The sequence below is a fragment of the Lissotriton vulgaris genome, chromosome 7, assembly GCF_964263255.1.
Source record: "Lissotriton vulgaris chromosome 7, aLisVul1.2, whole genome shotgun sequence".
Lineage (NCBI taxonomy): Eukaryota > Metazoa > Chordata > Amphibia > Caudata > Salamandridae > Lissotriton > Lissotriton vulgaris.
This window is the reverse complement of record NC_141695.1, coordinates 406,127,972-406,144,828: the sequence shown is the minus strand read 5'-3', so window position 1 is coordinate 406,144,828 and position 16,857 is coordinate 406,127,972. Positions and strand designations below refer to the sequence as shown.

The window sequence follows — 16,857 nt, the reverse complement described above, 5'->3', positions numbered from 1 at the left end:
CTGACCCTGAACCCTAAAAATACCCTTTACCCAAAAACTGAAAACTGACCCTGAACCCTAAAAATACCCCTTTACCCAAGAACTGAAAACTGACCCTGAACCCTAAAAATACCCCTTTACCCAAAAACTGAAAACTGACCCTGAACCCTAAAAATACCCCTTTACCCAAAAACTGAAAACTGACCCTGAACCCTAAAAATACCCCTTTACCCAAAAACTGAAAACTGACCCTGAGCCCTAAAAATACTCCTTTACCCAAAATTAATTAATATTATTTAATTACCAATAATTATTAATTAACAATAACAATAAAGTAAATATATTAGCACATTAGCTGTAATTAATTTAAGTTAATAATTAATATTATTTTTCCCAATTAATTAATTAAGAATAACAAACAATTATATAGAAAAAAATTACTCTAATTAATGTAATTAACTAATTAATATTATTAATTACCAACTAATTAATAATTAAAAATATGTACAAAATTATATTAATTAATAAATTATTATTAACTTACTTCCCACCCTATTCCCCTATAAACCCATAACCCGCTACAGAACATATTTATCAATTAATCAAATAATTAAAATTAATTAAAAATTAATTCTCAATTAATTAATTAATAATTCCTACTAATTAATAATTAATTTAACATAATTAAATTACTTCCCACCCTATTCCCCTATAAACCCACAACCCGCTACAGTAGTAAAAGACAATATTTAATTAAATTACATTAAAAATAAATAATAAAACATAATAAATACAATATAATATACACTAAATTTATTTAAAAATTGATATTAGTAACATCGAAGTTATTTATATCGATATTATTGACATCGATATTTAAAACTTCGATATTACTGATATCATACTAATATCGATATTAAGACTGTCGATATTACTTACCTTCGATATTTTGTCCCATCGATATTTAAACTTCGATATAATTGTATATCGAAATTTAAAACTCGATATTTTGTCTGTGTACCCTATTGGATAGATCTTAATATGAGAGGCATACTCAGCCTTTCAACCTCCGGAAGTCTATAAGGCGCCACTCCTTTGTTTCAATGACAATAGACTTTTGTTAGAGTCCAGGTGCCATATTATGAGCACTGCCACAGACTCCCAGTTGCATACCAACGTAGACCTGGACCACACTTCAGATTACAAGAAGGCGCCTCTCCAATGGACACACAAATTGAGAGTTAACTCCTGCACTGGAGGGAATATGAGCAACTGTTCTCAACCCACATCTTGGTCACCAACCGGTGGTAGAGCAGCCTGCTCTTGGCAGTCAGAAAGGGAACCCCAAGGGGGGAACCTGCATCCACCTGCAGTGGGTTCAACTGAAGACTTCATACATTCTTCCAAACGGCCCACTAACTGGAAGCCACATCCTGCTTTGCTCTATGTTAGTGCGCCTACCATGTGCCTCTTTGCCCATGAGCCAACATTAGCATAAATGGCAAGAGTGCATGATCAAAGGACTTTCCTTATTTTCATGGGACCACCCAGCTCACATAGTGCAAGAGCAGAATGTGTGCTTGAGCACTTGGTATAGCAGAAGAGGCTACTCAAGCTTGGACAGCCCCTTCTGTAATACGCAATGCCCGACTGGTGCAAAAGCAGGCACCAGCTGCTTCCCAAGGCGCTTCAGCACCACAGTCCCCGAAGAGTGAATGTTGAGGACGGACTAGGCTGTCTGAGTTTTGCACTTTTTATGGAGACAACCTCAGGGCAAGGGTTTAGTTGTATTTCTTCCCCAGCGCACTTCTCTCGTGTAGGTACTCTGGAAGATAGACCAGTGAATCGATAGTGCTTCTTTCTTACCCTAAACCAGCCAGCCAGAGAAGCTTTCATGTAGGTGTAAGGACGCTCCAGGCGAGAAAGGTCTGGCAGGAAACTAGCACTTTTAGCTGTGCAATCAGTGCTTAATTTGTAAAATAATAACTGGCAGGGTTCTCGTCAGGAGAATCTGCAGAGTTAAAGCTATCTTTCCCTCACAGCAACAAATGTGCTCATTAAGAGAATCTTACATTAGGTAGCTTTGGAGGAGAGAGAGGGAAAGTAAGCAGAGGGTAGGAATTGCAACCCTAAGGGGAACTGAGAATGACAGCGATGTGGGGGGAAGGGATAGCTTGGGCGGATAGTTCTAGGACTTAGGTTCATACAGGGCAAAGAGAATATATCTGTGTGTTCTTACAACTCTGTCCATTCTGCGCAGGGCAACATTGAGGGTGTAAAGGCTAGTTATAGACCAGATGTGTGATCTGGTTCGAGGGCCTGCTCCCTGATGAGGAGAGAAGTGAGGGTTTGGGGGACAGCCACAGACAAGGGATTTGTGATAAGTTAGGTTGGGAGGTCCTGTTTTTATCACAGCATAATTTCAAGAAAAAGTCTGAGAGTGGAAATATGGTCATGAATCTGAGTGAAAATGTACAACTGAGGGGGGAGATTGCACTAAAGGGCATCACAAGGACCATGGGCTCAGACTGATGCAAACTGGACTGAGTCATCAGAGTGGTAATTCCTGGGATGTGGAAAGTATATATGTCTACAGTTGAAAGTGTAGAGTCTACTGCAATGTAACCATTAGTTTATTTATGTAGTTACTTTGTTAGATACTTGGATTCGGTAATGGCTACCTCTTGGTTAATGTTCGAGTAGGTTTGCACACAGCGAGCAATTCAGCCCATTGGGGAAGTGTGCTCTGTCCCAGACTCGGTAGGTGCATAATTTTATAAGGCGTCAAAAGGAGAATCCTATTCATAAAACCCTAGACTTGGAGAGGAAATGTATTAATTGGTAGATGGGAGATTGGTATTGTAAGGTCCAGGCAGAAGCTGGAGGATCCCACACGTGTATCTATAGAATATTAAACATAAGTTTGAGGTTGATGACTGTAGGTCCTTTAACTGACTGTGGATTTATGGTATCATAAACTCTGCCTATAATATCTGCGCCTGTGGGAACTTAAGAGCTTGTGTGGTCTACAGATAAATCTGTGACACTGGTGTATCAATTTACAGACTGATCGTATGTTGTAGGACTAAATACCAGAAAGGATTCAAAAGCACAAGATTTCTGATATCCCTACAGCACATGTATGACTTAGTAAACCAAGAATAGGAGAACTCAGATAGGGCTCTTGTGTGCAACTAAGTTACTACATTTGAAAGGAAACATTAAAAGGGAAATATTAATATGCACAAGACAACACTACAGCAACAGCACATACTAAGGGGCTAACTCGTCTAAGCAGTGGTTACCATTAACATGACGCTAGAAACAAAGAGTTTGCAAACTGCTGACAGTGGCGTAGCTAGGAATATAATACCCATGGCGGCCCCTACTTTTGCCACCGTGGCGGCCGAATGTAAGTGCGGGGATATTGACGATTACGGCCTTTGTCACACCACGATGGCTGCAGGTAAGAGCAGGGGGAGATCGCTGTCCCCAAATCTCATGATCGCCCCCCCCCCTTGCTACACCACTGTAATCTGAATTTCCTAGGGTGTGACAACAAAGTTGAGATAAGCAGCTTTCTACAGCGGCGGCTCCTCCGTCTTTACGTAAAATAAAATTATAGTAACACAGGTTTATTATCATTTTATTTTTCTTCAAAGGGCCAAGCCTACGGGGCGGGGACATAGTGATGATGGACATAGGAGGAGTGGTGAGCATTGCTGCTAAGTACGCATGTGGGTTTGTCCAGCCATCTTAGGATGGCCAAACTGGCATGTGCACTGAGATGCCCTCAAACCGAGCTGCATTGCCCGGTATGAGACAGCAGGCACAAGCTCCCAGTCCCCTTGTGAGCACAAATACAGGGCGCTCAGTACAATCCTGGCACTTCTCTCATGCTGGCAGCAGCATGAGAGCAACGCCTGGATTGGCTGTATGGGTGTCTGGGAGGTTCAGCCTGGGCTGCAGTGGAGCCAGAGGAGCAGAAGAGCAGCAATGCAGAGGGTGCCTGGTATGTTCTTTGTTTCCATGTGTTGTTATTGTCGTCATCCCCTCTCCCTGCCCCACCAATTTTCCCTAACACCAGACGCTCCTGACATTCTATCCAACAAAATTGTTTCTTCTTTTGATTGATAAATTCAAAACAAACTGACAATTCTATTTGACATTTTGGCGCTATGAAAAGAAGTACTTATGAGACTTCCTGCCATCAGATAATTTGCCAAACTGCAAGTTAAGGGCGACACCCAATAGACTAAAAGTCATCCAAGCACTTGCAGCAGTTAGTGCACTCGCCTTAGCGAGTCTGTAATATGGGGCCCATAGGAAAAAGCTCAGTGATACTGGCATACACAATGTTATGTTATGTTATGTTAAGTATTTGTTTAAGCGTGAACAGCTGCCCCAGCAACGAGGCGTCCCGGCGCTGATAACCATGAAATAACAACTGAGGGGAATGGGAGGGAACAGGGAAATGGCTTGGACAGAGGGAACAAATGAGTTTTAATTGCCTTCCGGAAGGCGGACAAGTTATTCAGGGAGCGAATGTTCAGTGACAGGGAGTTCCAAAGTTTTGCCCCCAGAACTTTGAAGGAACGGCCACCAATACGGCAGAGCTTCGTTCGAGGGATAGTTACAAGATGTTGACCGAAGGAACGCAGATTGCGTTGAGGGACGTAAGGTACTAAGAGCGGGCGTAGAAGTTCAAGACATTCTGATTTAAGAATTTTAAAAGCAATAGTGAGGGTCTTAAATTGAATTCGAGATTCGATCGGTAGCCAGTGTAATCTTTGAATAGTAGCTCTGACGGAGCACCTACGGGGGAGCCCCACCACGGCCCTTGCCGCAGAGTTCTGTACCCGTTGCAGCCATGCTATCTCTGCTTTATTGGCGCCTAAAAATAAAACACTAGCGTAATCCAACCGAGAGAGAATGATGGATTGGGCAATTAGCTGGCGCGTTTTGGAATCAAAGAAACCGAGTATCGGGTTGAGACTCCTCAGCAGGCCCACACGAGTAGCTGCCACTTTCTTTGTGTGGATCTGAAAACTGAGCGAGGAGTCCAGCTAGACGCCCAAGTTTTTCACCAGGGTTTTCGGTGATGGGATGGGGCCCAGCAGGGAAGGCCACCAGTGATCACTCCAATAACAGGAGTTTTTTCCGAGGAGCAACACCTCCGTTTTCCCTGCGTTCAGCTGTAGGCAGTTGCCCGTCATCCACTGGGCAACTGCAGCTAAGCCATCCCTAAATCTTGTAGCCGAGATTGAAGGGCCCTCGGTGAGAGTGATGACCAGCTGCGTGTCATCAGGGTATGACACCAGTGTGAGGTCCCACTCTTTGGCCACTGCCGAGAGAGGCTATACATAAAGGTTAAAAAGAGATGGACTGAGTGCAGAGCCCTGGGGAACTCCTTGGCCGATGGGGTGGGACCGGGAGATAAACGGAGGGGCTGAGACCCGAAGGACCTGTCCTTCAAGAAAGAACGGAACCAGTCAAGGGCAAGATCACTAATCCCTATAGCTTCGAGGCGTTTTAGCAAGATGTTATGGGAAACCGTATCAAAGGCTGCGCTGAGATCAAGTAGAATCAGCGCAGCACTCTGACCGGCATCAAGTATATTCCGGAGGTGTTCGGTGGTAGTCAAAAGGGCAGACTCTGTACTATGTCCTGGCCTGAACCCGTTCTGAGATGGGTCCAAGATGTTGTTTTGGACCATATGGTGGGACAGGACATTATTCACGTGGGCTTCTGCTAGTTTAGACACCCATGGAAGCAGCGAGATAGGTCTAAAGTTTTCCAGCTTTGTGGGGTCTAAAGTAGGCTTTTTAATAATAGGGGAGACCCATGCTTGTTTCCAGCAGGTAGGGACCACAGCCGAGGAGAAGGAGCGATTAGGTAGCGTGGCCAAAGAAGGGAGGAAAAAATCTAAAGATTCAAGAAATTGGGCCGGTCTCATGGGATCTGTAGGGGAACCGGACTTAACCTTTCTGCAAAGTTTGGCCAGGTCGTCATGGGAAATTTCAGGTATGAGTGACAGCCTAGAGCCCTTGATGGAAGGATTAGAGGGGTTAGAAAGGTCGGGAGAGTCCTGTGAAAAGGCACTATAAATTTTTCTCACCTTTTTTATTAAGAAAACGTCGAGATCCTCGCATTGCTGTGTGGAGGTGATGCAGGATTGCAACTGTTTTGAAGTTTTTGCACCAATTTAAAAATAGTTTTTGTAGGATTAGTGCTAGAATTAATTTCTTTTGCATAGAAGGACGCGCGCGCAGTGCGTATGGCTTTATGATAGAGTTTTGACTTGGACAGGTAAAGAGCTTTATCACTGTCTTTGTACTCCTTTCTCCAACTATGCTCAGCTATTTTGCACTCTTTCCGCATGATTTTCAGAGTTTCATTGTACCATGGGTTGGACGGGGAGCTACGTCCTTTGGTCCATTTAGCAGGTATAAGGGTGTCAAGTCCTTTAGTAATCCAGTCCTGGAAAGCAGCATAAGACGTGTTTATATCTTTAGTAGCTATGTGATGGGATTCTCCTAAAGTGGTGAGTAAGTCACCAGTTAGCAGTTTATGCCATGGCTTTTTAAAACAAGAGGTAGACACTTCTTTAGTTGGCAATTCTCTTACCATCATCGTAGATCTGATGAGAAAGTGGTCAGTCCATCCCATGGGTTTGGGTAGGTCAGCCCTGGCCTCCGGGATATTGGTGAAGACGGGGTCTAATAAATGACCAGCGGAGTGTGTAGTGGTATGAATAAGAGAATTTAGCTGTAAGGCTGTGAAATCCGCCAGAAGATTTTTGATGGTGGGGTCAAGAGTGGAGTCAAAGTGGAGGTTAAGATCTCCCAATATAGTAAAGTTAGCCGAAGACCTACAAGGACGTGAGCCACTTCTAGAAGTTCCTCAATGAACTTAGGGGTGGGTCCCGGAGGACGATAGATGTAGAGCCCAGAGAGGGCAAAATGGGGGCCCGTAGTGATCTTAAAATGAGCACTTTCACACCCCCAGATGTCTTCCTTCGTAAAAGAGCAGGTTTATATTGTTCGGTATATAACAGCTATACCACCTCCCCTCGTGTCTCTGTTGATAGACTTCTGGCAGCGTGAGGCTCTGGATGCTGGTCAGATCGTCATGGAGCCAGGTTTCACATAAAAATAGAATATCAGGGTTCTCATCAGTTAAGAGAGTATTAACTTCAGGATGGTGTTTTACAAGTGACCTGACATTCAACTGGAGGACCGTGAGGGGAGTGTTTTTTGGCAGAATGACTCTGTGCCCAGATAAGCAGGGTTTGGGTGTGGCAAAGTTGCAGGACTTACATTGTAAGCAAGTCTGTCCAAGGCAGCCTACTAGCTTGTCACATCTCTGGGCCGAATTCAAAGCGAGGAGACGCTCCCTAACATAGCGGTATACATACCGTGGAATTTGAGCAGGGGGACAGGCGAAAGGCGATGTCTTGGCGATGACGGGTGCAGACGGGCTTGCCTTAGGCGCGCCCGCTGCCTCCAGATACACATGGTTTATAGGAGGAGGAAAGGCGGAGGGGGGCGTGGCCTCGGAGGGGCGTGGACTCGGTGCACGCCGGTAATGGCGGCAGCTAGTATTGCTTTCGTGAGGTCCGCGGCAGCGATAAGATCCGCAGCGCGGGTTTCAGGGTGAAGGTTTCTGCCCCTGTCTGACAGCAGAGAATGGGGTAAGTTTTAAAAACAAACACAGAACGTGACTCTCAAGTGAAATATTTAAAAACAAAGCAAAGCAAGTAACACTCCCGGCTTCCGCCTCAGGAGTAATGTTTCTAGTTGGACGCTCGCACTCAGCACCTATTATAGCTTAGGAGGGGGGCGTGGCCTCGGAGGGGCGTGGCCTCGGTGCACGCCGGAAATGGCGGCAGTTAGTATTGCTTTCGTGAGGTCCGCGGCAGCGATAAGATCCGCAGCGCGGGTTGTCAGGGTGAAGGTTTCTGCCCCTGTCTGACAGCAGAGAATGGGGTAAGTTTTAATAACAAACACAGAAAGTGACTCACAAGTGAAATATTTAAAAACAAAGCAAAGCAAATAACACTCCCGGCTTCCGCCTCAGGAGTAATGGTTCTAGTTGGACGCTCGCACTCAGCGCCTATTATAGCTTAGGAGGGGGGCGTGGCCTCGGAGGGGCGTGGCCTCGGTGCACACCGGAAATGGCGGCAGCTAGTATTGCTTTCGTGAGGTCCGCGGCAGCGATAAGATCCGCAGCGCGGGTTGTCAGGGTGAAGGTTTCTGCCCCTGTCTGACAGCAGAGAATGGGGTAAGTTTTAAAAACAAACACAGAACGTGACTCTCAAGTGAAATATTTAAAAACAAAGCAAAGCAAATAACACTCCCGGCTTCCGCCTCAGGAGTAATGGTTCATACAACGATATTGGACTTCAGTAGGATCATAAATGACTGCACTGTAATAGCCCCAAGATTAGCAGCACTTACTATAATGTCCATAGGCTGGTCCGGCTAGAACTCACGAATTAGCTGTAGCAATAGATTGAGCAATGTGGAATGCTTCATTTTAGGTATGAGTGATGTGGCCGATGTATTCGTAGTTGTGATTTGTTCAGGGCAAGAAAGAAATGAACAATATTTTTTTTTTAAGAGGGGCATAAAATATTATTGCATAATCATTAAAAAATCTAGGAACTATGTTGCCCTAGCAACAATGTATAGAGTGCTCTCCAGAACTAGGCATTCTTTAAACTTTTTGCTATTATATAGGAGCCAAAATTAGTTGGTACTCCGAAGGTATTGCCTTATCTGTCCTTTGTGAATCACCAACCCTGCATTTGTGCAGCCCGAAGCCACAAAGACCTGGGATTTAATGCATTAACCCCCCGGATGCATCAAAGTTATGTTTTGCGAGTCCTTAATAGCGAATTTTAAGGAATCGCTATTAAAGAATCGCAAAACGGGATGCATGTAGGAATCGCAATTTTTTTTGCGATTTCTACTGATTCCTTATTTGCGATTCGCTAATTGCTAATCGCAAATAAGGAATGGCTTTTCCATTCATTCTTTCCCCTCATTCTTTCATTCTTTCCCATTCATTCCTATGGGCCTAAAGGCCCATAGGAATGAATGGGGAGTCATTCCTTATTTGCGATTAGCAATTAGCGATTCGCAAAAGTGCCGCAATTTCAAGGGTGCCACGGTGTCCAAAGGACACCCTGTTGCACCCCTGAAATGGTAATGTTTACTGGTGTTGCACACACACATATCCCAAGGACATGTGTGTGTGTAACATACAACTTAGAAAAATGCACTAAAGTGCATATTTCTAAGTTTTTGCTATTTACCACGTAGTTTGACTTCGCGGTAAATAGCGGCCCCAGATTGCGAATTTGCAATTTTGGAATGGTTCATGCATTGCATTTAAGGAATCGCAAATTGCGATTCCTTAAATGCAATCGCAATTTGAGAACTCGCAATTATTTGCGAATTCCTAAATTGCGAGTGCATGAACCCTTGATGCATCTCAAATGCCATTTTTGTGGGCGCAAATGGCCGAATTTTGCGATTTGCACCGTTTGCGCTCGCAAAAATGCTTGATGCATCTACCATTAAGGGCCATATGTATGAAGCATTATTTCATTCGCAAACGCTGAAATTCGCCGAATGTCGGCGTTTGCGAATGCAATTTAGCAAAAAGGTATGTATCAAGGCAAAATAAGGAATTTCAAAATTTGCGATTCCTTATTTTGCGATTGCATTAAAGGAAACGCAAATTTTGCATTTGTAATTCACTAAAACAGCAGCATTGTGACATATTTAGACTGAAAGTGCAAATCTAAAAAAATTGCTAAATGTGCATCAGGCCCATAATGTCTTACTAAATGGTCTCACTATGAAATACACTTCTGTTGCCCCACTTCCAAATTTGCGTCCCGTATGTTTTTTTTCCTAGAAACCGACAAGAGAGTACTTACATCTGTTGGAAAATAAAGCTATAACGAATAAGTAACATCAGGCTGTCAGCCTTGTGAAGGGAGATAACCATAGGATTATACTGCATTCAAGACTGACGTGACATGGGGACATGTGTGTGGAATGTGTGGCTCTACCAATGTGTGCAGCAAGCACTGGACTTATTCAAGCTACTGTAATTTTAGAACAACTATAAGAACAAAGGTGGTGTTGCACCACACATTCATAAGCCCTCCAAACACTGTCACTGCATAAATATTTTAAAGTGAGTGAACACTGGCAAGTAGAGCTTTGAATCTTTTATGTATCCCCAGTCGAGGCCAGCATGGCTCACAGGTGGTGTGTGGGGAGGAGCGGGCGCGAAGGTCATCCGGGGGGTGGTCGCGGGGGAAGTCGCGCATGGGGAGGAGTTACATTTTCAAAAATAATAATAATAAGTTAAACTTACCTTGAGGCTGGCACGCAGCAAACCAACATACACATCAGAACTGTGCGGGTAAAGTCAGCGTATATACCATATTCTCATGCACACAACGTCATCTCACAACTCCCTAATGAGATTCTGGTGCTTAAAAGAAGAATAGACGGCCAGTCACCCAGCAAAGAGGAAAATGGAAAAGTCCTTCAAGACACGCGCCTGGCCTACTATGATCTCTCAAGAATACGATTTAGGTTCACACTAATCTACACCAACCCCTTTAGAATGAAGTATTTACAGGGACATTTTAAGACATGGACTAAGTGGTAAATCGCACAGGGTACCCACCTTCCTGCCCCCACCTCCCCCGAGCAGGGCCGGACTGGCCGGTGCGCCGCACGGGTGAGGGCTGGTTTTGTTACAGGGCCGTTTTTGCAGCATAGCCCCCTAGATAGTGCAGCATAGCCCCCTAGATAGTAAACTTTCTCCAAATCGAACCCACTTCTGTCTATTTCCTTATCTCAACCTCTCTGCCCACCTCTCTCTATGAGTTTGTGCCTCTTTGCCAGGTGGCATTTTCAGGATTTTTGGGAGCCATGGACCGAGCTGTTTCAAGTGTTTTTGTGTGAACCTTGATTCTGAAAGTTTGTTTGGTATCGTACAGGCTTCAATTAGCATTAGATGGGTATAACAGTTGCGAACTGGGACCTCCAAATATATCTTGCCACGGCCCCCAAATACCTTAAGAAGACACTACAGAAACAACTGATGGGCTGCCCAGTTGGAATGGAATGGCTTTCAGATAGAGAATGTGCCACAATTACATAATAACGATAACGCTATATAAATGCATATAACATAACATAACCACCTTGCATTTGTCCGAGCTGAAAGACCGGGTGGCAGGATGAAACCTGGGACAGCAGTTGCCTAGGTTTGCGTGTGTTTGTTACAGTAGTGAGGGATCCGCTTGGTCCAACTGAGGATTTCAACTTCCTAGACACAGTCGTATTCTTTTTCCCCCACTACATCCCTGTGATTTACTCTGGCTCGTGTTTTGGAAAGTCAGCATAGAATTAGCTCACGAAGTTTTATGTTAGGTTTCACCCACTTCGTACATTTTTTAAACATTGACAACGTGATCAATTTCATACAATTGTCAAACTTTTAAACAAAGAATAATTCTCCTGCCAAAAAAAAGAAAAACATTTGCTTAACTAAACCACGCCTTTGGCTTTCATGAAAATGCAGTTTGTTTTCACACAGTTCCTAAGTTTGCTAATCAGTAATGTTAAAGCTTTGGTGCAAGGGACCTGAAACAGCTTATCACGCACGGGCCTGGGAAATTTGACAGCTATGTGCCTATATGTTTTCACAAACACACACAATGGCTTGTTGGAGGCTCACTTCACATCCACTGTGCCTGTAAATCACTCTCTTTGGTATTTCTGCATGCCTGCAATGTCTCTCAGCTCTGAAGCAGCTGAAAGATTCCATAGAAACACCCAAATAAACAAAACACTACGCTTTAGTAACCCTGGGCGTAGTTTACGTAGTAGCGCTAAGTGTAGCTACACATAGTGCACTTTGCAAAACGCATGCTAGGCGTAGCTACGTGAACTGCGTAAAGCAGTAGGGAAATGCTGTTTGCACTTTTTGCACAGTGCCGGATGCTTGTCCGCACTGTGCAATCATTGCAAACGGCATCTTACACAGTACAAGCGGTTGTTTTCTCCGCTCGAGTAGATTTGTACTGGAGCGGCAGCTTTATCAACATCGGACTGGTAGTTTCCCATCATGCGCGGTCATGAGCATATGCGACCACTCTCAATGAGAAACCTGGCCTTCTCAAGTTGAGAATATTGCCGGAGGTTTATTTTCCACGCTCGCGATTGGCAACTTGATGTTGCTGATCGCGAACGATGAAAAAGTCTCGCCGAGATGTTGATTTTGCTCGCTCGCAGTCGCCAATTTGACATTGAGGACTGCGAGCAAGCAAAAAATGACCACTATGCTACGCGTTTTTGCACTGTGCTACGTGGAATTTGCGTAGTGCGTAGTAGCGCAAACTTTGCACGCTCCACGAGCGTAGTGTAGTACTGCGTCCAGGTTTACTCTTTAGTACAGATAAGGAAAGATGAATGCTTATGTTATATAAAACTGGCAGTGGGCGTTTACACAGAAACCACATTGTAGGTATTTTACCACCTTTTACCAAACTCGACTACCTGAAATCCATTCTTGTCTCCCCCATCTCTCCAGGGTGCACAGTTATTAGGCTCAGCACCACAAGAAGGATTTGAAGTGCTGCTGTTGGATCTGGAGAGTTCAAAAGCTGCCGGGGAGGGCCCATTGTGGTCCCTTAGGTCCACCATCTGAACTCCAGATGAAGATGGATTTGCAGTGAAGGTGCAAGGGATGCCCCAGAGAAGTGGCAGGGCATGAAGCTGGAAGCCTATAATGTAGGAAAGTTGAAGGATCTAATAACATACTGAAGCTGAAGCATTTAAAAACGGGAAAGTAATCTGCAGACTCTTGCTCATCATTGTTGCGTTTCCTTCTTTCTCTCTCTGTAACCTTGGGATCACAGTGCCTGTGGAAGTTCACAAGGGTAACATCACATTCACTGAAGGAAACGTGATCACACAAGGGCCACCAACTGAAGAAGTGTAGAATGCTAACCAAGCTCACAGACTGTGCCCCCATCTGTTTCATACATTACCAACCTGGCTTACCTTACTAATATTAAATTCCCCACAAAATTGCTGGGCACACAAAGATCTTTTCAGCAGTGTCTTATCTCAGTAAGATAGTTTAAATGATGTCTCTTTGTAACCAAGTAAGTAAGCTAGAACAGATTTGTTGTCACTTTTATCATAGTTGCTAATTTCTTTGCAGCAGATTTTATAAATTTAAATAAATGTACAAGTTGACTGTCAGCTTCGCTCCTCGTGACTCCATCCCTTTTCCGTTGCCACGCCTTGACTCCCAAATTATGGGTTCCTGGAGTAAATGTGTTCTAATTCCTACATTTCACACCAGCATGATATTTACTGGCTGGCAGTTTGTTCAAATAACTGCTCAATTATTAAAATTTCAATTCTTTACTGATAATCTCTGGTTCTGGACTAAGCGAGGCCATAGTTATAGTCCCAGAATGACAATGCCATCCCCTGCCAATTGATACATTGGTAACTTTTCCTATTCCTCATAGAGTAATTAATGTAAATATAACTAAGATAGGGTTGATATGGTGTTAGTGATAGGAAAACACATTGCTGTCTTTACTCTAAGGGTTGTTGCAACAGCATAATTTCAAGAATTTTAGAAATTCATGTAAATTCCATTAAATTCTGGGTTTTAGTTTAAATGCATCTTTTAATGAACCAAAAACTACCCCATCCCTCTGTTAAGCATGTCAGCTCAAATATAAATTTCAACCCATCCACATCATTGACTTCATATGCTCACCAGAAAGGATGAAGAAAATTCCAGACACAAAAGCCAGGATGGTCCTTTGAGGTCGGATGTGCCCAATGTTGCTGATGACAAAGGCTGTGAATACAAGGAAGAGGCTGACCATGGGGAAAGGCGTAGCACTGCGGATCGTCTCTGCAACAAAGGGGAAAAAGAAAACAAGGAAATTGAGGAAACAGACCGACTACAGAGCATGAAAAAGGGTGGGAGGGAGCCCACAGCCTAGCATACCAGCACGCAACACGCCCAGAGGCACTGTGGTAAATACGGTGCACGAGGACACTCACTTTATTTGAAAGTCTTTGCAGTGTACCCATTGTTGGAGCAGCCAGTGGCGTGTTTCTCTAGATATGTGTTTCAGGTTATTTGTCCTTATTCAGTAGAGAGTAAGACCTACATTTGGGCATTCTGGAAATGCTGCTCTCAGGTGTTTTACCTCTCCCAGAGAGCATGTGAATCCCAATAAACTCATCAGAGGGAGCAAACTGCCTGACATACGGCACATAATCCGCCCAGATGCTCTCACCAGTCACTTACACTTCTCATTCTTGTAATAAGGTGGAATATCAAAGGTACAAATGCAAACTTCCTCTAGTTGTACTGTGGAATGTAAAGCTTTTCTTAAAACAAAAATGTAATCGTTTTTTGGTCCAATTTCCACAGAGAAATCCACTTACACAAACCTCAAAACTGTGGGACTATTGTAAATTTCAGAAACATTGTTACTAGTGTGGGAAAATTATGCACAAAATAACGCATAATATCATGGAGATACTTAAGCAATACAATTTGATGGCAGATGAGAACTGCCAGGCCTATTCAGATTGCACTTTGCCTTTCCAACAATGAACAAACCAATATTTACTATCCATTGAACAACTTCAATGTGAAATTATTCACTGGAGAATAAGTATATCTTTGTTGAAAGGAACCCAATGACTTATTCCTTATTTCAACGCACACGGAAAGATACACTTACTTGTAAGTCTTCCACTACTCAACCCCCCCCCTTCCACTGTACCTAACCAACAAAATGTTCTTGTGTATGTCCAGAGTAATGTCCTGCATGCTTCTATAAACGTAGAACAGATATATGGGGCTCAGGTCAATTGGCAGTACCTTAAGGGAGTAGGAGGTCCTACATTTAGTACCTAAGGTAAATATATCTCTTAAACCCAGACTCTTTCACTTCAACACTGCCATACGTCTTGTAACAAGCTTAAAGGTCTACAGCTTTTCAATCTCTGTAATACTCTCCACAGACACATGATTGGATTTGACTTTATGTACTTTCGAAAATTCTTTCATATGTTAGGAAAGGCCAGACCTAACAGCAGGAGAGAAGAAGGTCTGAAATGTTGACCCTGCCATGCGAGTCAGGCCCTTTCAAACAAGGAATGTGCCTTGTGTATCCCAGTGTTTCAAATACTCCAAAACATTGAAAATAGGTCTTGTGTAGCCACAATATGTATGCGTCCTGACTACTGTGTTCACCCCCAAGGCTACCAACCTTGGGTGAGAGTCTAGGTCAGCCAAAGTGAAGTAGCTTGTTCCAGCTCCTCCGAAGGCCCCAACGTCTGTCCACACCCAGAATCCATCAGCTCAATAGAGAATGTGGCAATGTGGCTACTAAGTCAATTTTATGACTAAAAGAAGTTCATACCGTGGCACCACAGAGAAACTATCTGAAAAAGGGGGTTGTAGTTCAATAATTAGTTAATTCGGTCTCACTGGATGTACAGCACATGCCCTGAGACCGCTTTCCTAAAAACATGGACAAAGCTTCTTTAAATTGCTAATGACTTCCGCCCATAATGTGAAATCTTATATTAACAATTTAGTGAGAATGATTTAAAATGGCAGATTAAACATTTGAATCAATTGGTGTTTTTGAATACAAATTCAACTTTTTCCTCTAAATAAAGAACTACAACAACTTTTTTTAAACTGTTTCTATATGGCTCTCTATTTGAAATTCTGCCACTGTACAAGATTGTATTCAAGAGGTTTTAGTGCCTTTACCCGGGATCCTTTGAAGGAGGCACAGTAAACAAAATGTTCAACGAGATATATTATAACTATCATAAGTGCACCACAAGGGTGTGCTATTCAGATGGAGAAAATGTCCTGGCAACCGTCAGTTTCCGACAGTTGCACGCCTAATTTCAGATAGAGATGATCAATTTGTAAAGAATGGCATCCCTTGGATAACTCCTTACTTCCCTCATCTCTTCCCTGTGGTTCGTCCTGATTTATGAACCACCAGCACTTTGTCTAAGGCTGCTTCTCCAATGCGCAGCAATTTAACGTTGGCTTATTCAGGGTGGAGGGGAGACTCTAAATTTTTTTAATTATTCAAGCAAAAATAGTGATATGAATGATTAAAGTTGACCAGGTCATCCTAGCAGTGGTCCGTTCACCGTTGGTATGATAATCTGGACTTGGGTTCATATTGTCAAAGCATGGTTGAAATTCATAAAGGAATGTGTTTTTAGATGAACATTTAGATGCATCTTTTATTTTTCATAGATATTTGGTTAATGTGCACAATTACATACAACAGAGTGCTGTACATTGATGGAAGATACTTGGAGACTAGGGTAGATCGCAAATATCAATTGGCAATTTTAGTCATGTGACTCATACCCTGGCATTACATTTCATATTGTAACAATCGTATTAAATATCACACACATTTATAATTTTCGCCCTAGGAAGGGTAAGTGATTTGCCCAGAATCAATCTTTTTTTCAGTAAGACACCGTTCTCTGCTTGAAGCCCAGGTTCTCCACTTCCAAAGTCAGCTGAATAGCCACTAACCCACACATTCTCCTACATTAACATACTATATCATGCAATCATTTACAAAAACTACTTTAAGACGATGGATCAATTGCAAGAGCAAAAACCTAGTTTCCAATAAAATTCCAAAAGGTCAAGTCTCATCCAAATTTTTGAATTTTTATGTTAATGGAATTTTATAAAAATAGGGTTTGTTTTATGGAGAGAAGTGGAATATGCAATCAATTTTTATCA

General features: G+C 43.1%; 1 protein-coding gene across 1 annotated transcript in view; it reads right to left on the bottom strand.

Annotated features, from left to right (window-relative positions):
- Positions 1 to 16,857, bottom strand: part of CACNG7 (calcium voltage-gated channel auxiliary subunit gamma 7) — a 200,068-nt gene that overhangs the window by 46,183 nt on the left and 137,028 nt on the right. The window contains exon 4 of the mRNA XM_086930366.1: positions 13,816 to 13,956. Within this exon, the coding sequence (XP_086786492.1) occupies positions 13,816 to 13,956 (141 nt within the window). The remainder of the gene's footprint in view (positions 1 to 13,815; positions 13,957 to 16,857) is intronic.